The sequence below is a fragment of the Balaenoptera ricei genome, chromosome 3 (genome assembly GCF_028023285.1).
Source record: "Balaenoptera ricei isolate mBalRic1 chromosome 3, mBalRic1.hap2, whole genome shotgun sequence".
In the NCBI taxonomy this organism is placed as follows: domain Eukaryota; kingdom Metazoa; phylum Chordata; class Mammalia; order Artiodactyla; family Balaenopteridae; genus Balaenoptera; species Balaenoptera ricei.
This window is the reverse complement of record NC_082641.1, coordinates 162,761,220-162,784,853: the sequence shown is the minus strand read 5'-3', so window position 1 is coordinate 162,784,853 and position 23,634 is coordinate 162,761,220. Positions and strand designations below refer to the sequence as shown.

The 23,634-nt window shown below is 38.4% G+C and overlaps 1 protein-coding gene across 1 annotated transcript in view; it reads left to right on the top strand.

The window, feature by feature from the left end:
* Positions 1-1,590: 1,590 nt before the first annotated feature.
* The window catches only part of UIMC1 (ubiquitin interaction motif containing 1), a 134,923-nt gene continuing 112,879 nt past the window's right edge, over positions 1,591-23,634 (top strand). The window contains exons 1-2 of the mRNA XM_059917782.1: positions 1,591-1,714; positions 22,437-22,591. Coding sequence (XP_059773765.1) covers positions 22,445-22,591 — 147 coding nt within the window. The 5' untranslated portion in view covers positions 1,591-1,714; positions 22,437-22,444. The remainder of the gene's footprint in view (positions 1,715-22,436; positions 22,592-23,634) is intronic.

The window sequence follows — 23,634 nt, the reverse complement described above, 5'->3', positions numbered from 1 at the left end:
GAAATCATGACAGACCTGTCAGAAGTGCTCTTTATTCCTCCTTTCCATTTATCCTGGCTTCCACCCCTCCCCACTCTCCTGCCGTCATATTATCACAGCGTGTATTCATATATTCATCTAGTTCATTTTCTATACTTTACACACATATATTTTCCATAATCAGTATGTACTGTCATTCTATGTATTTTAAAATTTACATAAATCATTTCACATGTACACGTAACAGAGCCACAAGGCTAAAACTAACGAATGATTTCTAAAACTGTTTTTCCCATTCTCTCCCTCCTTTGCTGGGAACTAAAACTTAAATTCTTTGTTACTGTGCGTTCTTTGTTACTGATTAACAAGGGCGGGCATTCTTGCTGTTTTTGCTTGTTCCTCTGATCTTAACCCCAGCCCCAAGACTTTGCTTTAAATACACCAGCTTTCTCCCCAGAAGGCAGGTCATAGTTTTCAAGGTGCTAGTCTGCTACCCTCCTCATTTGCTGGCAAATCAATACATTTCTCTTTCCTTTATCCTCAAAACCTTGTCCTCATTATTCTCATTTGGTGAGGGGACAAGGACGGAATTTTCGGTAACATATTCGTTGGCACGTTGCTATTTCAACAACTCTTACGAGCTGTCAAATGTTGATACGTATAGGACTCATTTATTAGTTTTATTTGTTGTAATATTTTATTGTAGGAACATACCACATTTTATTCATTCATGTCTTATTGTACATTTCCTTTGTTTTCATTTTTCACAGGGAAGTGGGCTTGAACATGAACATTTCTTCTGCACACCTGTATACATGAAATTGCTGGGTCATAAAGTGCACATTTTAAATTTCACCAAAAGTGGCTATTCTAATTTTATGCTTCCACCTGGCATCTCTAAGAGTTTCCGTTTCCCAGATTTCCTTCTTCCCCTGAAATGGTCAGACTTTAACATTTACCATCCGGAGATAGTTTTCAAGTGGTCTTATCAGATAATTTCAGTCTAACTTTATTTATTTATATAAATTTATTTATTTAGTTTTGGCAGCATTGGGTCTTCTTTGCTGTGCACAGGCTTTCTCTAGCTGCGGCGAGCCGGGACCACTCTTCATTGGGTTGCAGTGGCTCTAGGCGCCCACAGCCTTCAGTAGTTGTGGCACACAGGCTCAGTAGTTGTGGCACATGGGCTTAGTTGCTCTGCGACATGTGGGATCTTCCCGGACCAGGGCTTGAACCCGTGTGCCCTGCGTTGGCAGGCGGATTCTTAACCACTGCGCCACCAGGGAAGTCCTCCGTCTAACTTTAGATACATGCAAAGACAGGGCCAGAGGAGGCTTGATGTGGCAGAGAAGCCTTTGAAGGTTTCACTGTAGGGTTTCGGGGACCCTGTTACTACTCTTTGGTTTCTCTCAAAGCACTAGCAAATGATAAAGCAAACGAACAAACTGCGAGACCACCGGGAGGTGCCCAGTCTGCCCTTGGAGATAGAATCCACCTCGCGCTGATGGCGCCCCCCACCTCACACGGTTGGTATGTCCTGGCGGCAGTCTCCCCCCGCAGTGCGGGTTGGTTCCGTCCCCGGACGCCCGCGCATGCGCCTGCCCCGAGAGCTCGTCTCCCCGCGGTACCTCAACCTCGCGGGCGCTCGCCCGCAGCTAGTTCCTAACGTGCTGCGGACGCTCGTGACCCGCGGCACCCGAGAGGAGGGGCTCAGCGAAGCGGCGGGGACCGGTCGGTGAGTACTTGCCGCTTCGGTACACCTCCCGCCCGCCTGCTTCCCGCCTCCTTCTCTCCCTCAGGGGGGCCGCGGCCCGCTCCTCTCCCGGATGGGCGCCTCTGACTTGGGGTTAGGGCCCTCTCGACGGTGAGGCGGGTCTCTCCGGACGCCGAGGTGGGCGCCTCCTGAAGGGACGGTCCTTTGGGACGGCGGGGTAGGCCCCTTGGAAAACCGGGGATGGCCCCTCAGGGTACTGGGCGCCTCCCGACGCCGGGTGGGCCCCTGGTGACCCCGGATGGGCTTCCGCCCTCGGGTGCCCGGACCGCGCCCCTCACACAGAGGGTGCGGCCTTCATTCTCCCCGGGGTCCCCCGGCGAAGGGCTCTGGTTTTCGCCAGCCCCTCGAAGGCGTCTTCCTCACGCTGAGCACCCCGCGAGCGGCCTCCGGCCGTGCCGCCTCCTTCCGCGGGGTCCCACAGCCAGGACTTCTCGTGGAGTCAGGGCGACTGGGCCCCTCCGCTCCTTTCTCCTCACGCTCCCTCCCTCCTCCAGGCTACTGTTTTGTTGGTGAGTGATCTAGTTTTTTTGCCCAGATATAAAGATGTTCCTTGGGAATCCTTACCATCATTTACCACTTTCCTCTCCAACAGAACTAGTATGTTTCCGCGCTGTACGGTGATAGTGTTTCAGGCCTTTTACATGTACACATTTGTTGAATCTTCACGACAATCTTGTGAGATAGGTACTGTTATCCTCCTCACTTTACATATTAGATAACTGAGGATCGAAGACACACATGGCGTAAGTCGTTGAGCTGGTTTTGAATCCAGCCAGACTGACTCCAATGTTCTTGTTCTTGTTCTTGTATTTAGTCACTGAGAATAACAACACACAGGAAAAAGTGAAAGTTTATGCTACTGTCTTTATTTTTTTCTGTTAGAGGCAGTGCCTTTTCGTTGAATCAAAAAATGTGTCTCTTTGGAATCAGACACATCGCGCTTCAATTCCCAACTTGCCCTTTTACGAACTTAAGAAATTACCAGCTGTTTGATTTTGAATGTTTCTTAAGGTGTAAAATCGTGATAAAAATAACGTAAAATAATGATGCCTACCACATAGAGTTATTGGGAGGAGTAACCTCTATAATGCATGTGAGGTACCTAAAATAGTGTCCAAGGACTCAGTAAATAACTAATTATTTCTCAGTGTGTTTGGATTCTGTTTTTACACACTTGTCCTAAACTGAGGCTGAGTATACACTGGAATATAGAGCATCAGGTGTGTGTGTGTGTAGGTGTCCGTTTACCTTTTTTTATAGCTACTTTATTTATTTATTTATTTATTTATTTATTTTTGGCTGTGTTCGGTCTTCGGTTCGTGCGAGGGCTTTCTCTAGTTGCGGCAAGCGGGGGCCACTCTTCATCGCGGTGCGGGGACCGCTCTTCATCGCGGTGCGCGGGCCTTTCACTATCGCGGCCCCTCCCGTTGCGGGGCACAGGCTCCAGACGCGCAGGCTCAGCACTTGTGGCTCACGGGCCCAGCTGCTCTGTGGCATGTGGGATCTTCCCAGACCAGGGCTCGAACCCGTGTCCCCTGCATTAGCAGGCAGATTCTCAACCACTGCGCCACCAGGGAAGCCCCGTTTATCTTTTTTTAAATTGGAGAAACAGTCAAGCTGATCAGTTGATGAAGAGCTTGGTACCAAGTTTATTGAATGGCGACTTATTTAGGCGTAAGAGTCAGTCATTCATAGAGGACTGTTAAGGTCGCTATGCCCCCAAGCTTTCAGAGCAATTTTGACAGGTTTGGTAGGGAGAATGTCAAGATTTTAAATTATCTTGTCAGTGATTGTTCTTCAGATAGATCAAGATGGTGGAAGTGCTGAACAAAAAAGAAAAATAATATCTTCCAAATTGGAGATTTTCAAGGACACTACCAACCTGTGATGTAACAAGTCTCATTTTTGGGTCACCTTTCCTGCTTGTGCATTCTGTAGAGACATTTTGTTTCTAACTGTCGTGATTAAGAAGAGACTGTTGTTATCTAGACACTGTTCCTTCTTTGCAGACACAGTGGTAATTCATTCTGTAGCCTCTGTTCAAGTAATTGAAGATAAGCCATTATTTTAGTGATTTTTATTTTTTTTTTTCATTTTGAAGGGTAGCAACTTAAATAGCAGTTGAAGTATATGTTAGGTTGTTCGTTTAAATTGGCTGAGCAGTGACCTTTTTACTCTTAGAATTTCTGTGGAAATAGTGTGGCTAAATCTCATGAAGCACTGGAATTTTGAAATCTGTGGGGTGCCTCTACTTAACACTTCTTACTGATCCCTTATCTGCTGTGATTCTTTGAAAACCCATTTTGAGCCTGAAGGTGGTTCTGTGCTAGCGAGAAGAGTTTTTACTTATTTAAATATCTTTAAGGAATTACATGTATTTGGTGGTGTAGCTACCACTGGTTTAAATAACTAAATGTACAGGAAACACTTAAAAAGATGAAAACTATTCCTTACAGGATGTTTTCCTAGGGCACTATGATTCCTCCAGTCTTCCCCCATACTTATCCCTACCTATTCATGATATTCTCTTAGATTCAAGGATCACCTTAAGTCTTATTATTCTCCATATAGCTTCCTACAACCTATAATAATTTTAGCCTTCTGTGCCTTTATATAGCATTTTAAAAATTTAAATATATATAATTTAATGTATATTTTATTGAATTATATTTAATAATTTAAATATATAAATTATATGCTATAATTTAAATATAAGCATAAAGTATAATTCATCGAATATTTATGTGTGCATACCTTACATTAGGCAGCAGTTCTAGTTGGAAGAAATCCAAAGATTAAGTCATGGAGTATTGGAGTCAGGATTTGGAGTTGAGAGACAGATGTGCAAGTGCCTGCTTTGTGGCTTTGGGCAAGTTACTTTTCTGAACCTGTGTTTCCTCATAATAATTATATATATTTCTTAGGTTTTTATGAGGATTAATTAAAATATTCATTCACTCACAAATATTTATTATTAAAAAAAGCCGTTCTTAAAAAAGTATTGTTGACATACAATGAAGTGAACCAACCTTAATTGTATAGCTCAGTACATACATCCACGTAACTGCCACCCAAATAAAGATATGGAACATTTCCAGCACCTCACTCAGAAGGGTCGCCTGTGCCCCTTCCCAGTCAGTACCCTCCAGAGATAACTAGTGTTCTGACTCGGTCACAGTAGGTTAATTTTTTTTAAACAGCTTTATTGAGATATAATTCATATACCATAAAATTTACCCACTTAAATGTACAATTCAGTGGCTTTTAGTATTTTCACAGAGTTGTGTAACCATCACAACAGCCAATTTTAGAACATTTCTTCACCCCAAAGAGAAACTCTGTACCCCTAAGCCATCAGTACCAATCCCCCTGAGCCCTAAGCAATCACTGATCTACTCTCTGTCTATATAGATTTAGCAATATGGATATTTCATGTAAATGGAGTCATACAGTATGTGGTCCTTCTGGCTTCTTTTTACTTAGCATGATGTTTTCAAGCTTTATGTATGTTGTTACATGTATCAGGCTTCATTCCTTTTTATTGCTGGATAATTTTCCATTGTATGGATGTGACATTATTCCTTCATCTGTTGATGGACATTTGGGTTGTTTCCATTGTGGGGCTCTCATGAGTAATGCTGCTTTGTGAACATTTATGTACAAGATTTTGTGTGGACATAAATTTTAATTTCTTTTGGCTATTTACCTAGGAGTGGAATTGCTGAGTCGTATGGTAACTCTAATTTTAACATTTTGAGGAACTGCTAGACTGTTTTCCAAAGAGGCTTCACTATTTTACATATCCACCAGAAGTGTATGAGGGTTCAATTTCTCCACATCCTTGCCTACACTTGTTATTGTATGTCTTTTTTTATTTTATTTTAAAATTTTTTATAAGTTTTAAAAAATGTTTTATTTATTTTATTTTATTTTATTTTTATTTATTTTTGGCTGCATTGGGTCTTTGTTGCTGCGTGCGGGCTTTCTCTAGTTGCGGCGAGCAGGGGTTACTCTTCGTTGCGGTGCATGGGCTTCTCATTGCGGTGGCTTCTCTTGTTGCAGAGCATGGGGTCTAGTCGTGCGAGCTTCAGTAGTTGTGGCTCTCGGGCTCTAGAGCGCAGGCTCAGTAGTTGTGGCGCACGGGCTTAGTTGCTCCGCGGCATGTGGGATCTTCCCGGACCAGGGCTCAAACCCATGTCCCCTGCATTGGCAGGCGGATTCTTAACCACTGCGCCACCAGGGAAGCCTTATTGTATGTCTTTTTGATCATACACCCATTCTGGTGGGTGTAAAGTGGTATCACATCGTGGTTTTGATTTGCATTTCCCTGATGGCTATTCGTATTGAGCATCTTTTCACGCATTTCCTTGCCATCTGTAAATAATCTTTGGAGAAATGTGTACTTCGATTCTTTGGCTAATTTTTTTTTTTTTGATTGTGGAAATCGTCCACGTTTTATTCAGTATGAGAGAAAAAGCAACAGGAAAGAGATTACATTCATTGTGATTTTCAGCATCCTAGAAACACCATTATTTATGTAGAGCAGAGATAAAGTTGTAAGCAGATAATGTGGCAATGGATTTCACCTTATTCTGGCACAACCTAATTTTGGCTGCCTTACCAGGTGAATCCAGTAAACAGAGACCCTCTTTTCAAACCAGTTTTAGGGGACGTGCTACCATTCTTACTACTGTTAGCCTCTTCTCATCAGGTCACCCTTTATTCCTGTAGCCCTATCTACTCACTAGTGTTTCAGTTTTCTGCTCTCTGAAGGTTCCAAAAGAGTCTGTCTATTGATTTCATCACCCAAAACCGAGGTATATGGATGAGTCAGTGTGTGTGTGTGTATGTGTGCGTGTTCATGAAAGAGACAGAGATAGAGCAAAGACATAGCAGAGGGAGAGAGAAAGAGAGAGAGGGAAAGTTATAAAAATAATCCCTTTTACTTTTCCCCTTTTCCGGTTTTGTTTTTCAAGTATGGGACTATGTTTTTTTTTTTTTTTTTTTAGTTTGTTTATTTAATTAATTTATTTTTTTGGCTGCATTGGGTCTTCATTGCTGCATGCGGGCTTTCTCTAGTTGTGGCGAGCGGGGGCTACTCTTCATTGCGGTGTGCGGGCTTCTTATTGCGGTGGCTTCTCTTGTTGCAGAGCACGGGCTCTAGGCACGCGGGCTTCAGTAGTTGCAGCACATGGGCTCAGTAGTTGTGGCACATGGGCCCTAGAGCACGTGGGCTTCAGTAGTTGCCGTGCGTGGGCTCAGTAGTTGTAGCTCGCGGGCTCTAGAGCGCAGGCTCAGTAGTTACGGTGCACGGGCTTAGTTGCTGTGTGGCATGTGGGATCTTCCTGGACCAGGGATCGAACCCATGTTCCCTGCATTGGCAGGCGGTTTCTTAACCACTGCGCCACCAAGGGAGTCCCTGGGACTATGGTTTTGGATCAGCATAGTCTCTCTGGATTTTTTCAACCAAAATATTTTCTAATAAAACTCCTCCAAATTTTGCATATTTGGCATGGGATCACTTCTCTAGTCGTTAGTGATGATTTGAAAATTCCTGTTTCTTTTTAAATTAATTTTTATTGAAGTATAGTTACTTTACAGTGTTGTGTTAGTTTCTGCTGTACAGCAAAGTGAATTAGCTATATGTATACATATAGCCCCTCTTTTTTGGATTTCCTTCCCATTTAGGTCACCACAGAGCATTGAGTAGAGTTCCCTGTGCTGTACAGTAGGTTCTCATTAGTTATCTATTTTATACATAGTAGTGTATGTATGTCAGTCCCAGTCTCCCAATTCATCCCACTCCCTCCTTCCCCCCCTGGTATCCATACATCCATTCTCTGCATCTGTGTCTCTATTTTAGCTTTGCAGATAAGTTCATCTGTATCATTTTTCTGGATTCCACATATAAGCGATATTATATGATATTTTTCTCTTTCTGATTTACTTCACTCTGTATGACAGTCTCTGGGTCCATCCATGTCTCTGCAGATTGCACAATTTCATTCCTTTTTATGGCTAATATTCCACTGTGTATATGTACCACATCTTCTTTATCCATTTTTCTGTTGATGGACATTTAGGTTTGCTCCATGTCCTGGCTATTGTAAATAGTGCTGCAGTGAACATTGGGGTGCATGTATCTTTTTGAATTATGGTTTTCTCCAGGTATATGCCCAGGAGTGGGATTGCTGGGTCATATGGCAGTTCGGTTTTTAGTTTCTTAAGGAACCTCCATGCTGTTCTCCATAGTGTCTGTATCAATTTACATTCCCACCAACAGTGCAAGAGGGTTTCCTTTTCTCCACACCCTCTCCAGTATTTATTGTTTGTAGATTTTTTTGATGATGGCCCTTCTGACCGGTGTGAGGTGATACCTCATTGTAGTTTTGATTTGCATTTCTCTAATAATTAATGATGTTGGGCATCTTTTCATGTGTTTATTGGCCACCTGTATGTCTTCTTTGGAGAAATGTCTATTTAGGTCTTCTGTCCATGTTTTGATTGGGTTGTTTGTATTTTTGATATTGAGCTGCATGTGCTCTTTGTATATTTTGGAGATTAATCCCTTGTCAATTGCTTCGTTGGCAAATATTTTCTCTCATTCTGAGGGTTGGCTTTTCATTTTGTTATAGTTTCCTTTTATGTGCAAAAGCTTTTAAGTTTAATTAGGTCCCATTGTTTATTTTTGTTTTTGTTTTCATTAGTCTAGGAGGTGGGTCTTTTAAAAAAAGATCTTGCTGTGATTTATGTCAGAGATTGTTCTGCCTATGTTTTCCTCTAAGAGCTTTATAGTGTCCAGCCTTAAATTTAGGTCTTTAATCCATTTTGAGTTTTATTTTTGTGTATGGTGTTAGGGAGTGTTCTAATTTCATTCTTTTACATGTAGCTGCCCAGTTTTCCCAGCACCACTCTGGCTAATTTTTATTGCGTTATTTGTCTTTTTATTTTTGAGTTATAAAAGTTTAAAAAAATATATGTTCTAAGTACAAGTCCCTTATCACATATGTGATTTGTAAGAATTGTCTCTAGTTCTGGGGGCTGTCCCTTTGCTTTCTTGATAGTGTCTTGAAGCACAAAAGTTCTTAATTTTTGATGTCCAGTTTATCTAGTTTTTCTTTTGTTGCTTGTGCTTTTGATGTCATATCTAAGAAACCATTATCTAATTCAAGCTCATAAAAATTTATGCATATGTTTTCTTCTATGAGTTTTATAGTTCTAGCTCCTACAGTTAAGTCTTTGATCTATTTTGAGTTAATTTTTGTATAGTGTGAGATAGGGGTCAAGTTTCATTCTTTTGCATCTGGCTGTACAGTTTTCCCAGCACCATGTGTTGGAAAGACGATTCTTTGCCTATTGAATGGTCTTGGCACTGTTGTTGAAAATCAGTTGAGTGTAAACGTGACTATATATTTCTGGACTCTCAATTCTGTTCCATTAATCTATATGTTCATTCTTATGCCAGTGCCACACTATCTTGATTACTGTAGCTGTGTAGTAGATTTTGAAATCAGGAAGTGTTAGTCCTCCCAACTTTTTTTTTTCCAAGATAGTTTTGATTATTTTGGGACCCTTGGATTTCCATGTGAATTTTAGGATCAGCTTGTCAATTTTCACCAAAAAATCAACCAGGATTTTATTAGGGATTGCTTTGAATCTGTATGTCAATTTGAGGAGTATTGCCATTTTAATATTGTCTTTCGGTCCTTGAACATGGAATGTCTGTCCATTCATTTATTTATTAAAATATTTATTTATTTGGCTGTGCTGGGTCTTAGTTGCAGAATGTGGGATCTTTAGTTGCAGCGTGCGAACTCTTAGTTGTGGCATGTGGGATCTAGTTCCCTAAACCCGGGCCCCCTGCATTGGGAGTGCGGAGTCTAAGGCACTGGACCATGAAGGAAGTCCCTCTTTCCATTTATTTAGATCATCTTTATTTTCTCTCAAAAATGTTTTGTAGTTTTTAGAGTATAAGTTTTGCATGTCTTTTGTTTAAGTTATGTCTAAGTATTTTATTCCTTGTGATGCTTTCTTAAATAGAATTTTAAAAAAATTTTATTTTCAGATTGTTCAGATGAATGTATAGAAATACAATTTATTTTTGCTTATTGATCTTGTATTCTGTAACCTTGCTGAACTTTATTAGTTTGATAGTTTTTTAGTGGATTCCTTAGAATTTTCTACTTAAAAGATCATTGCATCTTAAGATGTAGTTTTATATCTTTCTTTCTAATCTGGTTGCCTTGTCTTTTTCTTGCCTAGTTGCCCTGACTAGAACCTCTAGCACAATGTTGAATAGAAGTGCCGATAGTGGACATCCTTGTCTTGTACCTGATCTAAGGGGAGAACTTCCATTCTTTTACCATCAAGTCTAATATTAACTGTGGATTTTTTCTGTAGATACCTTTTATCAGGTTGAGGAAGTTCCCATCTATTCCTAGTTTATTGAGTGTTTTTATTATGAAGTGGTGTTGAATTTTGTCAAATGCTCTTTCTGTGTATAAATTATGTTGTGTTTGTCCTTTAATCTATTGTATGGTATAATTAATTGATTTTCAGATCTTAAACCAACCTTGCATTCTTTCAATGCATCTTACTTGGTCATGGAGTATGATCCTTGTTATACTGGTTTTGGTTTGCTAGTATTTTGTTGAGGATTTTTACATCTATATTCATATGAGATATTGGTTTCTTTTTTTCTTCAGTTGTCCATGTCTGGTTTTGGTATCAAGGTAGTACTGGTCACATAGAATGAACTGGAAAGTATTCCCCCTCTTCTATTTTTTTGAAGAGTTTGTGAAAGATTGATAATTCTTCAAATGTTTAGTAGAATTTCACAGCAAATTAGAAATGGTAGGACTAGAGATGAGCTGAAAGGTGTAGGTGCAGTTGTACATCCTGTAGTCATTTGAATTGAGTTTGTAATTGAAAGCGCAAGAGTGAATGCCGCTGCAAAGTGACAGAGTAGAGACAGAAAGAGATGAGTACAGAATACTGGTAAATACTTTTATTTAGGTGAGAGGAATGGAAAGAAGAGGCAGAAAAGGAGAGGTCAGAACTAGGAGGAAAACTCAGTTGAGCAGTGTCACAAACACTAAGTTACAGTATCATAAAGAAGGGGTTCACCAAAATGGCTAGTGGAATGAAAGCTGAGGAGAGGCATGTCGATTTGGTGGTGAGGAGATCTTTCATGATCTTAAAGGGAAGGCAGATTCAGAATATATAGCATATGAAAGAGAGAAGAGAGTGATAAGTGGAGGCAGTGGATATGGAATATGCTCTTTAGAATTAATGTCAAAACTTCAAATTATTTCCAGAGTTTACAAGTTTGCTAAAGAAAAACAAAAGTAATATTTGCACATGGTTCAAAATCCAAACAGTAGAGAAAATCTCTTTCCCTATTCTGTCCTTCAAATTCCCTCTCACATTCTTGGCAGTTTCTTGTATATTCTACCAGATGAATTTTAAAGCAGAAAGCTGTGTGTGTGTTTTACTTTATACAAATAATATCATTCCAAACATGCGGTTCTGAATCTTGTTTTTTAAATTAATAATTGGTTTGGAAATTATTCTGTGTCAATGTATAGAGACCTGAATAAAAAATTTGATGATAAAGCAGAGTAGAGGTAATTTTATTGTTACTAGGATTGGTTATTTTTAGGCTTACGAAGTCTTGATAATGCTTGTAGCAAGGGAATAGAGTGGATCTTGAAAGAACTTAAATATTGATATAAGAATGTTTGGGAGGAGCTTATTGGGAAAGAGTTGAAGGCAGAAGTGCCTTAGAAAGGATCAGTGAAAAAGTAGTTGGCTTGATATTTGAGTTTCTCCAGGAATCTTATCTTTTAAAAATTTATTAATATTAAAATTTGAATTTATTTATTTTTTTCATTCAGGTGTGATTGATTTACAAAATTATATTACTTTCAGGTGTACAAAACAGTGATACAAAACTTTTGTAGATTATACTCCATTTACAGTTATTACAAACTATTGGCTGTATTCCCTGTGCTGTACAATATGTCCTTGTAGCTTATTTATTTTCTAAATAGTAGTTTGTACCTCTTAATCCCGTACCCCTATCTTGCCCCTCCCCCTTCCCTTTCCCCACTGGTAACCACTAGTTTGTTCACTGTCTGTGAGTCTGTTTCTTTTTTGTTATATTCACTAGTTTTATTTTTTAGATTCCACATATAAGTGATAACATGCAGTATTTGTCTTTCTCTGTTTGACTTACTTAACTTAGTATAATATTTTCCCAGGTCCATTCATGTTGTTGCAAATGTTAAAATTTCTTTTTTTTTTATGGCTGAATAGTGTTCTATTGTATATGTATGCCACATCTTCTTTATACATTAGCTTGTCAGTGAACCTTTTAGGTTGCTTCCATATCTTGGCTATTGTAAATAATGCCGCTGTGAGCATTGCAGTGCATGTATCTTTTTGAATTAGTGTTTTTGTTTTCTTCAGATGTACGTGCAGGAGTGGGATTGCTGGATCATATGGCGGTTCTATTTTTAGTTTTCTGAGAAACCTCCATAATGATTTCCACAGTGGCTGCACCAATTTACAGCCTCATCAACAGTGTACAAGTGTTCCCTTTTCTCCACTTTCTTGCCAACATTTGTTATTTGTGGTCTTTTTGATGATAGCCATTCTGTCAGGTATGAGGTCAGGAATCTTACCATGATAGCTGGGAGCACGAAGTACGCAGCAAGTGTATTTTCCCAGGGTTAGGGGTTTTTAGAGATTCCTCTCGAAATGGCTGACTATGGGACCCAGGAGAGGTAGCAAGTTATGAGAGGCAAAATTGTGGTTTCTTCTCTAGTGTTGAGTACAATGCTGACTATCATTTGGTTTCCTTAATATAAATCCTGCTTCTTTTTCTTAAGGTGGAAAAGTACTTAGAAAAATTATTAAACCTTAAGCTACTTGAACAAATTACATAAGAAAGACTTTTTAAATTCAGTTTTTTAGTTAACAGAAAATTTTTCCTAAAAATTACTTTTGGACTAGAGTCATGGTTGAAGGTGTAAACTGAATTATTTCTATTTTTGATGGCCTGATAAAAATTTATCAATGCCATTTCTTTTTTTTCTTTTACACAAAAGATATCATGCTTTATTTACTGTTCTGTTTCTTTTTTTCATTTATTGATATGTGTCTTGGAGATTTTTCAATGAGGGTATGTAAATATAAGCTTTTGCTTTAAAAAAAATTGTGATAAAATATACAGAACACGAAATTTACCATTTTAACCATTTTAAGTGTACAGTTCATTGGTATTAAGTACATTCACATTCTTGTGCAACCATTACCACCATCCATCTCCAGAACATTCTTCATCTTCCCAAAGTGAAATGCTGTACCATTAAACAATAACTCCCCCCATCTCTCTCTCTCCCAAGCCCCTGGCAACTCCATCTACTTAATTATTCTTGCCAGGACTTTAATGTTGAATAAAAGTGGTAAGAGTTGGCATCCTTGTCTTGGTCCTGATATTAGAAGAAAAGCTTTCACGTTTTCACTGTTGAGTATGATGTTGGCTGTGGACTTGTCGTATATGTTCTTTATTATGCTGAGATATGTTTCCTCATTACCTACTTTGTTGAGAGTTTTTATCATAAATGGATGTTGAATTTTGTCACATGCATTTTCTGCATCTTTCGAGATGATCATATGATTTTTATCCTTCATTTTGCTAATGTGGTTTATCACGTTGACTTGCAGATGTTGAATCATCCTTGCATGCCTGGAGTAAACCCTATTTCATCATGGTGTATGATCCTTTCAGTGTATTGAATTCAGTTTGCTAATATTTGGTTGAAGATTTTTGCATCTATATTCATCAGGGATATAGGCCTGTAATTTTCTTTTCTTGTGGGATCCTTGTCTGGTTTTGTTATCAGGGTAATGCTGGCCTTGTAAAATGAGTTTGGAAGTGTTCCCTCCTCTTCTGTTTTTTGGAAGATGTTGAGAAGGATTGGTGTTGAGTTCCTCTTTAAATGTTTGGTAGGATTCACCAGTGAAGCCATCTATCTGGCCCTGGACTTTTGTTTGTTGGGAGGTTTTTGATTAGTGTTTGAATTGCCTTACTAGTAATTGGTCTGTTCAGATTTTGTATTGTTTTTTTAATAAATACTTTTTCCTTTTCTTTTTTTTAATATTTTTAAATTTTATTTACTGTTCATTCTGGCTGTGCCGGGTCTTAGTTGTGGCACTCGGGATCTTCACTGCGGCATGTTTAGCTTTGGCCTGCAGGATCTTTAGTTGCGGCGTGCAGGATCTTGGTTGTGGCATGTGAACTCTTAGTTGTGGCAGGCATGTGGGATCTAGTTCCCTGACCAGGGATCGAAGCCAGGGCCCCTGCATTGGGAGCATGGAGTCTTACCCACTGGACCACCAGGGAAGTCCCTAGATTTTGTATTTCTTAATGATTCAATCCGGTATGTTGTATGTTTCTAGGAATTTATCCATTTCTTTCATGATGTCCAAGTTGTTGGCATATAGTTAGTTGTTCATAGCAGTCTTTTATGACCCTTTGTATTTCTGTGGTATCAGTTGTAATGCCTCCTCTATCATTTCTGATTTTATTTGAGCCCTCTCATTTTCTTAGTGAGTCTAGCTAAAAGTTTGTCAGTTTTGTTTATCTTTTAAAGAACCAGCTCTTACTTCCACTGATTTTTTTCCCTTGTGTTTTTAGTCCTTGCTTCATTTCTTTCTGCTGTGAACTTTGTCTCTTATTACAGTCTTTGTCTTATAAAGTCTATTTTGTCTGCTATAACCATAGCTGCCCCAGCTTTCTTTTGGTTTCCATTTGCATGGAATATCTTTTTCTCCATACCTTCACTTTCAGTCTGTGGGTGTCCTTACATCTGAAGTGAATCTCTTGTAGGCAGTATATAGATGGGTCTTTTTTTTTTTTTTTTTTTTAAACCATTCAGCCACTCTCAGTCTTTTGATTGGATAATTTAGTCCATTTACATTTAAAGTAATTATTGATAGCTGTGTACTTATGGCCGTTTTGTTAGTTGTTTTCTGGCTGTTTTATAATTCCTCCGTTCCTTTCTTCTCTTGCTCTTTTCTTTTGTGATTTGATGATTTGCTATAGTGGTATGCCTAGATTCCCTTCTCTTTATTTTTTGTGTGTCTTCTATAGATTTTTGCTTTGTGGTTATCATGAGGCTTACATAAAATAACTTAGGGGAGTCTGTTTTAAGTTGATAACAACTTAAGTTTGAACACTTTATAAAGCTTTATATTTTTCCTCCTCCCCACAACACTCCCTGTCTCACTTCTTGGAATTTCCTGATAAAACTTTGACTCGTTCTTTGGTTTGTTGCTTGCCTCATATAGGACCCAGCCACAGGCTATTGACCAGTAAGATAGACTAAAAATGTTCCAACCTAGTGAGTTCCCTCCAGCTGTGAGAGTGAAATTGTTGATAGGCATGTCTTGCCCTTCCTGGGTTCATAGATCTAGGGGAGGAGGGTATATGGGAGAAGCTCTTGGTATGAATTGCAGAGACTCATGGTATTCTTACCCAAAGTTAAACAGTTTTCGTGAATAAATATTTTTAATTTTGTTGTATGCTTTTGGTCAGTTTCCAAGCTGAAATAGTTGTTTTTGACTATTTTGTCAGCTTTTTAAGTTTATTCTTGAGAAAAGATTTATTAACCTCTTTATTTGTCATGACAAGTAATTGGAAGTCCATGGTTGAATTTTAGTCAAGATATCCACCTGTGTAACCACCACCATAATCAAGATACAGAACACTTATCTCAGGAGGTACCCTTGTGCTCATTATCAGTCATTTCTCTCTCTCCCCCAGTCTGCCCTGAGGCAATTACTTGTTTGTTTTCTTTTCACTATTGATTATATTAGTCTTTTCTAGAATTTCATATACAGGCATACCTCAGATCTTGTGGTTCCTCACGCTGGTCAGAATGACTATCAAAAAGTCTACAAATAACAAATGCTGGAGAGAGTGTGGAGAAAAGGGAACCCTTTTACACTGTTGGTGGGAATGTAAATTGATGCAGCCACTATGGAAAACAGTATGGAGGTTCCTTAAAAAAGTAAAAGTAGAGATACCATATGATCCAGTAATCCTACTCCTAGGCATATATCCAGAAAAGATGAAAACTCTAATTTGACCTGCTATATAAAACAAAAAACAAAAAACAAAACCTCTAATTTGAGAAGATACAGACACCCCAATGTTCATAACAGCACTATTTACAATAGCCAAGACATGGAAACAACCTAGATGCCCATCAATAGATGATTGGTTTAAGAAGATGTGTGTGTGTGTGTGTGTGTGTGTGTGTGTGTGTGTGTGTGTGTGTGTAAAATGGAATATTACTCAGCCATGAAAATGAATGAAATAATGCCATTTGCAGCAACATGGATGGCCCTAGAGATTATCATACTAAGTGAAGTCAGACAGAAAGACAAGTATATTAATACTTATATGTGGAATCTAAAAAATAATACAAATGCATCTGTATATAAAACAGAAACAGGCTCACAGACATAGAAAACAAACTTACGGTTACCAGTGGGGAAAGGGAAGGGTGGGGAGGGATAAATTAGGAGTAGGGGATTAACAGATACAAACTACTATACATAAAATGGATAAGCAGCAAGGATTTACTGTATAACACAGGGAACAACAATATTTGGTATCTTATAATAACCTGTAAGGGAAAGTAATCTGAAAAAAAAAGCTGAATCACCTTGCTGTACACCTGAAACCAACACAGTATTGTAAATCATCTATACTACAGTAAAAAATTTATCTATTAGCTTAATATTTTCTTTTCTGTGTGATTTCTTCTATTTCTTCAAGACTTAAGTCATTTAAAAATATGCATTAAGAATAGAAATTTGTTTGTGTTTAGCTTCCATTCTTATGATAGGGAATGATTTTGTGAATGACTCTGGATTGGAAGTGTTTGGGTGTACATTTTATTACCATCCTTCCTTAATACTAGGATTGTACAGACTTTTTTTGATAATAAGATGTAACATTTCCCTTAGGAGTAATTGGATGATTAAACAATTTGAGAAGTTTGTAACACAGTTAAGGTTGTTCTTTTTATTTATTTTTTTAAAAATTGCTTTGCCTTAAAAAAAAAAATTAATTTGGTTGCGTTGGGTCTTAGTTGTGGCAGGCGGGCTCCTTAGTTGTGGCATGCGAACTCTTAGTTGCAGCATGCATGTGGGACCTAGTTCCCTGACCAGGGATCAAACCCGGGCCCGCTGCATTGGGAGCATGGAGTCATATCCACTACGTCACCAGGGAAGTCCCTAAGGTGGTTCTTTTATTTTTTTAAATAAATAAATTTATTTATTTATTTATTGGCCGTGTTGGGTCTTCGTTGCTGTGCACGGGCTTTCTCTAGTTGTGGCGAGTGGGGGCAACTCTTCATTGTGGTGCGTGGGCTTCTCATTGCGGTGGCTTCTCTTGTTGCGGAGCATGGGCTCTAGGCCCGCGGGCTTCAGTAGTTGTGGCACTCAGGCTCAGTAGTTGTGGCACACGGGCTTAGTTGCTCCGTGGCATGTGGGTCTTCCCGGACCAGGGCTCAAACCCGTGTCCCCTGCGTTGGCAGGTGGATTCTTAACCACTGTGCCACCAGGGAAGTCCTAAGGTTGTTCTTTTTAAATCAGTGACTAAGTTATTGAGTCTCTGCTTTGGTTATAATGTAAAATCATCTGGGGAGGTTTTTTTTTTAATTTAGGTAGAATTCATAGAACATAAAATCCAACATTTTAGTCATTTTCAGGTGTATAATTTAATAGCTTTTCGTACATTCAAAATGTTGTGCAGCTATCACCACTTTCTAATTTTAAACATTTTCATCACCCCAAAAAGAAACCCTATAGTCATTAAGTAGTCACTCTATATTTCTCTTTCCTCCAACTTCTAGCAGTCTTAATCTGCTTTCTGTCTCTGTAGATTTGTCTATTCAGGATGTTTCATATAGACAGAATCATACAATATGTGGGCTTTTGTGTCTGGCTGCTTTCATTTAACATTGTTTTCAAGGTTTATCCATGTTGTAGCATGTATCAGTACTTTATTCCTTTTTAAGGCTGACCAGTATTCCATTTTATGGATGTCCCACATTTTGTGTATCCATTCCTCATTTGGGTTATTTACATTTTTTGGCTATTACGATTAAGGCTGTTATGAACATTTAAGTACAAGTTTTTTTCTGAATACTTTTCAATTTTCTTGGGTGTTTACCTGGGAGTAGAATTGCTAAGTGTATTTTAACTTTTTGAGGAATTGCCAAGCTATTTTCCACAGCAGCTGCAGAATTTTATATTCTCACAGTGGATGAAAGTTTTAATTTCTCTGCATCCTTGGGACTTCCCTGGTGGTGCAGTGGTTAAGAATCTGCCTGCCAACGCAGGGGACACGGGTTCGAGCCCTGGTCCGGGAAAATCCCACATGCCGCGGAGCAGCCTAGCCCATGTGCCACAACTACTGAGCCTGTGCTCTAGAGCCTGTGAGCCACAGCTCCTGAGCCCGCGTGCCACAACTACTGAAGCCCACATGCCTAGAGCCGGTGCTCCGCAACAAGAGAAGCCGCCACAATGAGAAGCCCGTGCACTGCAATGAAGAGTAGCCCCTGCTTGCTGCAACTAGAGAAAGCCCTCACGCAGCAACAAAGACCCAACACAGCCAATAAATAAATAAATTTATAAAAATTCTCCACATCCTTGACAACATTTGCTGTTTTCTTAAAATAAAAAAAAAAACCACAACTTTGAGATATGATTCACTTACCATATAATCCACCCACTTAAACTATACAATTGAAATTAAAAAACAGAACTGCCATATGATCCAGCAGTTTCACTTCCGAGTATTTACCTGAAGAAAACAAAAACACTAATTTGAAAAGATATATGCACACTAGTGTTAATTGAAGCATTAGTTACAGTAACCAAGATATGGAAGCAACCTAAATGTCCATTGATAGGTTAGTGGATAAAGAAGTCGTACACACACACACACACACACACACACACACACAGTGAAATATTACTGAGCCATAAAAAAATGAAATGTTGCCATTTGGAACAGCATAGATAGATCTAGAGAGCATTATGCTAAGTGAAATAAGTCTGACAGAAAAAGACAAGTACAGATGTGTGATCTCACTTATATGTGGAATCTAAAAAACAAAACAGACTCATAGATATAGAGAATAAACTGGTGGTTGCCAAAGGGGAGGGGGATTGGAGATGGGGCAAAATGGATGAAAGGGATTGAGGTACAAATCTCTAGTTATAAAATAAATAAACCATGAGGATGTAATAGCATAAGGAATATGGTCAGTAATATTTTAATAGTTTTGTATGGGGGCAGATGAGTTACTAGACTTATTATGGTGATCATTTCATAATGTATGCAAATGTCAAATCACTATCTAATGTACCTGAAAATAACATAATATTGTACATCAATTATATTTTCAATTAAAAAATATACAGTTGAAAAGTATAGAATTTTAAAACATTTTATCACCTCAAAAAAGAAATCTCTCTGTCCCTTAGTGGTTATTCTTCAACTCTTCCAATCCCCCCGTCCTTGACAACCAGTAATCTACTTTCTATGTTTATAGATTTGCTCCTCTGAATGTTTCATATAAGTGAAATCATATAATATGTGGGATTTTGTGACTGCCTTCTTTGACTAAACGTGTTTTCAAGGTTTATTCATGTTGTAGCCTGTATCAATACTTCATTCCTTCTTTTTTTCCCCCGCAGTGACTGCACCATTTTACATTCTCATCAACAATATACTAGGATTCCAATTTCTCCGTATCCTCGTCAGCACTTGTTATTTTCCATTATTTTTTTTTATAGCGATCATTAGTGGGCTTTGCATTTGCCTGATGACTAATTATGTTGACCACCTTTTCATGTGCTTACTGGTCATTTATATATCTTCTTTGGAGAAATGTGTGTTCATATTCTTTGCCCATTTTATAGTTGGTTTATTTGCCCCTTTACTGTTGAGTTGCAAGAGTTCTTTATATATTCTGTATACAGTTCCTTTATTACATAGATGTTTTGCAAATATTTTCCCCATTCTTTATTATTTTTTTAAACTTTTCTTAAAATTATGGTTTGGAGCACAAAGGTTTTTTTTAAAATTTTTTTAAAAAATTAATTTATTTATTTTTGGCTGTGTTGGGTCTTCGTTTCTGTGCGAGGGCTTTCTCTAGTTGCGGCAAGCGGGGGCCACTTTTCATCGCGGTGCGCGGGCCTCTCACTATCGCGGCCTTTCTTGTTGCGGAGCACAGGCTCCAGACGCGCAGGCTCACTAGTTGTGGCTCACGGGCCTAGTTGCTCCGTGGCATGTGGGATCTTCCCAGACCAGGGCTCGAACCCGTGTCCCCTGCATTGGCAGGCAGATTCTCAACCACTGCGCTACCAGGGAAGCCCCCACAAAGGTTTTTAATAACATGAAGCCCAGTTTATCTGTTCTTTCTTTTGTTGCTTATGCCTTTTTAAAAACTACATTTGTTTATTTTATTTATCTATTTTTGGCTGCATTGGGTCTTTGTTGCTGCACACAGGCTTTCTTTAGTTGTGGCAAGCGGGGGCTGCTCTTCATTGCGGTGCATGTGCTTCATTGCGATGGCTTCTCTTTTGCAGAGCATGGGTTCTAGGCATGCAGGCTTCAGTAGTTGTTGCACGTGCACTCAGTAGTTGTGGATCACGGGCTCTAGAGTGCAGGCTCAGTAGTTGTGGCGCATGGGCTTAGTTGCTGTGTGGCATGTAGGATCTTCCCGGACCAGGGCTTGAACCCATGTCCCATGCATTGGCAGGTGGATTCTTAACCACTGCGCCACCAGGGAAGTCCCATTGTTGCTTATGCTTTTGATGTCAAATTTAACAAACTATTGCCTGTCCAAGATGACAAAACTTTATGTATATGTTTTGCTTAAGAATTTTATAGGTTTTGCTCTTTCATTCAGGTCTTTGATCCATTTATTTCGTGCAGTTCTTTATTATGTGAGGTAGAGGTCCAGTTTCATTCTTTTGCATTTGGATATCTGGTTGTCCCAGTTCCATTTGTTGAAGAGACTTATATTTTGTCCATTGAATTATCTTGGTACTTTTGTTGAAAGCAATTGATAGCAAATGTGTGGGTGTTTTCTTGACTCTCACATAATGAATAGTTCTTCTATTCCATTTATCTTTATTTCTATTCTTGTGCCAGTGCCACACGGTCTTGATGGTGTAGCTTTGTAGTAAGTTTTGAAATTGAGATGTGTGAGTCCTTCAGCTTTGTTCCTTTTTTTCAAGATTGTTTTGGCTATTCTGGGACCTCTGTTTTTCCATGTGAATTTTAAGATCAACTTGTCTATGTCTACAAAAAAGCCAATAGGAATTGTATTAGGGATTATGTTGTATCTGTAGAGCAATTTGGGGAATATTGCTGTCTTAACAATGTCAAGTCTTCCAATTCATGAACATGAGATGTCTTTGCATTTACTTAGAACTTTTATATCTTTCAACAATATCTTAAAGTTTTCAGTTGCAGGTCTTGCACTTTTGTTAAATTTTGTTAAGAATTTTATTATCATTATTATTTAAGAATTTTATTATTCTTGATGGTATTAAAAATGGAATTTAAAAATTTCATTTTTGGATTATTTATTGCTAGTAGATAGCAGTATAATTGATTTTTGTATATTTACCTTGTATCCAGCAATCTTGCTGAACTTGTTCATTAGTTATAACAGTTTTTTAGTGGATTTCTTAGTTCTTTTTTTTAAAATACAAGATCATGCCATCTACAAAAGGCAGTAGTTTTACTTCTTCCTTTCCTATTTGGATGTCTTTTATTTCTTCTTCTTGCTTAATTGACCTGTCTAGAGCCTCCAGTATAATGTTCAATAGAAATGATGAAAGCAGACATTCTTGTCTTGTTCCTGTCCTAAGAGGAAAGCATTTTGTCTTTCACCTTTAAGTATGATATTAGCAGTGGGTATTTTGAAGATGTCCTTTATTGGGTTGAGGCATTGGTATTAAAAAAAAAAACTTTTAGGGCTTCCCTGGTGGCGCAGTGGTTGAGAATCTGCCTGCCAATGCAGGGGACACGGGTTCGTGCCCCGGTCCAGGAAGATCCCACATGCCGCGGAGCGGCTAGGCCCGTGAGCCACAATTACTGAGCCTGCGCGTCTGGAGACTGTGCTCCGCAACGGGAGAGGCCGCGATAGTGAGAGGCCCGCGCACCGCGATGAAGAGTGGCCCCCGCTCTCCGCAACTGGAGAAAACCCTCGCACAGAAACGAAGACCCAACACAGCCAAAATAAATAAACAAATAAATAAATAAATTTATTTAAAAAAAAAACTTTTAAATAAATAATAATATACAGTCAAGAGAACCAGTTATTTAAGTTAATGTTTAAAGAACTAGGATAAATTATTGTATTTTTCCTATTGAAATATCGCTGAAGAGATGAGATTTATATATTTATATATGTATTTTTTCCTTTATAGAAAAAAATACAAATCTTAATGAGTAGTAGAAGAGTTCAGAAATCCAGTTTTACTTCTGTTAGATGCGTATCTTTTTTTTTTACATGACCAAATTACAAATAGCATCTAAAAAACTTATACTTTAAGTAAATTATTTTTCCTTGTATTTCAGACAAAAAGATGCCACGGAGAAGGAAAAAAGTTAAAGAAGTCTCTGAAGCTCAGAACCTGGAGAAGAAAGATATAGAAACTACCAGTTCTGTCAATGTGAAGAAGAAGCGTAGACTAGAGGATGCATTCATTGTGATATCTGATAGTGATGGAGAGGTCAGTATTATGAAGAGTAGAGCTCCAGGTCTCAAACTAGGCCTCCTTATCTATGACTAGTTTGTTTTGTGAGACTATACCTTAATGACACCATGCAGTTTTTTTTTTTTTTTTTTAATTTTAAAAAAAATTTTAAATTTTTTTAAGGTTTTTTTTTTTTTTTTTGATGTGGACCATTTTAAAGTCTTTATTGGATTTGTTACAATATTGCTTCTGTTTTATGTTTTGGTTTCTTGGCTGTGAGGCATGTGAGATCTTAGCTCCCCGACCAGGGATCAAGCCCACACCCCCTGCATTGGAAAGCGAAGTTTTAACCACTGGACCGCCAGGGAAGTCCTGACCATGCAGTTTTTACTTAGCTTCATTTTGATTTGTAAATGGAATTAAGAATTACTTAAAAGAAAGAAATCATACTGTTTGATTGAGGATGGATCGTAGTTCCTCAGTTTTATATTAACTGAAGGTGATATTTTAAAACTATTTGAATAAATTAGATGTGAATCTTAATTTTCATATGTCTGGAAAATGAGAGAAAGACAGTGGAAATGCCTTTTAAGTCTCTAGATGTACTCTGTCCAATGTGGTAGCAACTAGTCACCTGTAGCTATTTAAATTTAAATTAATTAAAATTAAATACAAGGAAAAATCAGTTCCTCTCTTGCACTAGTCACATCTAGTACCTGCTGTGTTAGCACAGGTATACAACATTTCCTTCATTGTAGAAAGCTTTGTTGGACAGTGCTGTAATAGATCTTAACATCTTTCCTTTGTTCCCTATTTCCATTTGTTAATTGGAGATTTGTACCTGTCTATAGGTCACATCCAGTAAGGCAGTGAAGTAAGTCATAGTTTTTTCCTCTAAGTTTACCTCTCGCTCTTTATCTTCTATCTCATTTGATGGTAGAACCACTCATTTACGTCAAGTTATAAAGCTCAGAATTATCCCTAACTCTTTCCTCTATCTCATGTTTTATACCTAATCATTCACCACAACCTTTAGCTTTTTTAATATGATTTTTCTTTTTTTTTTTAAATTTAATTTA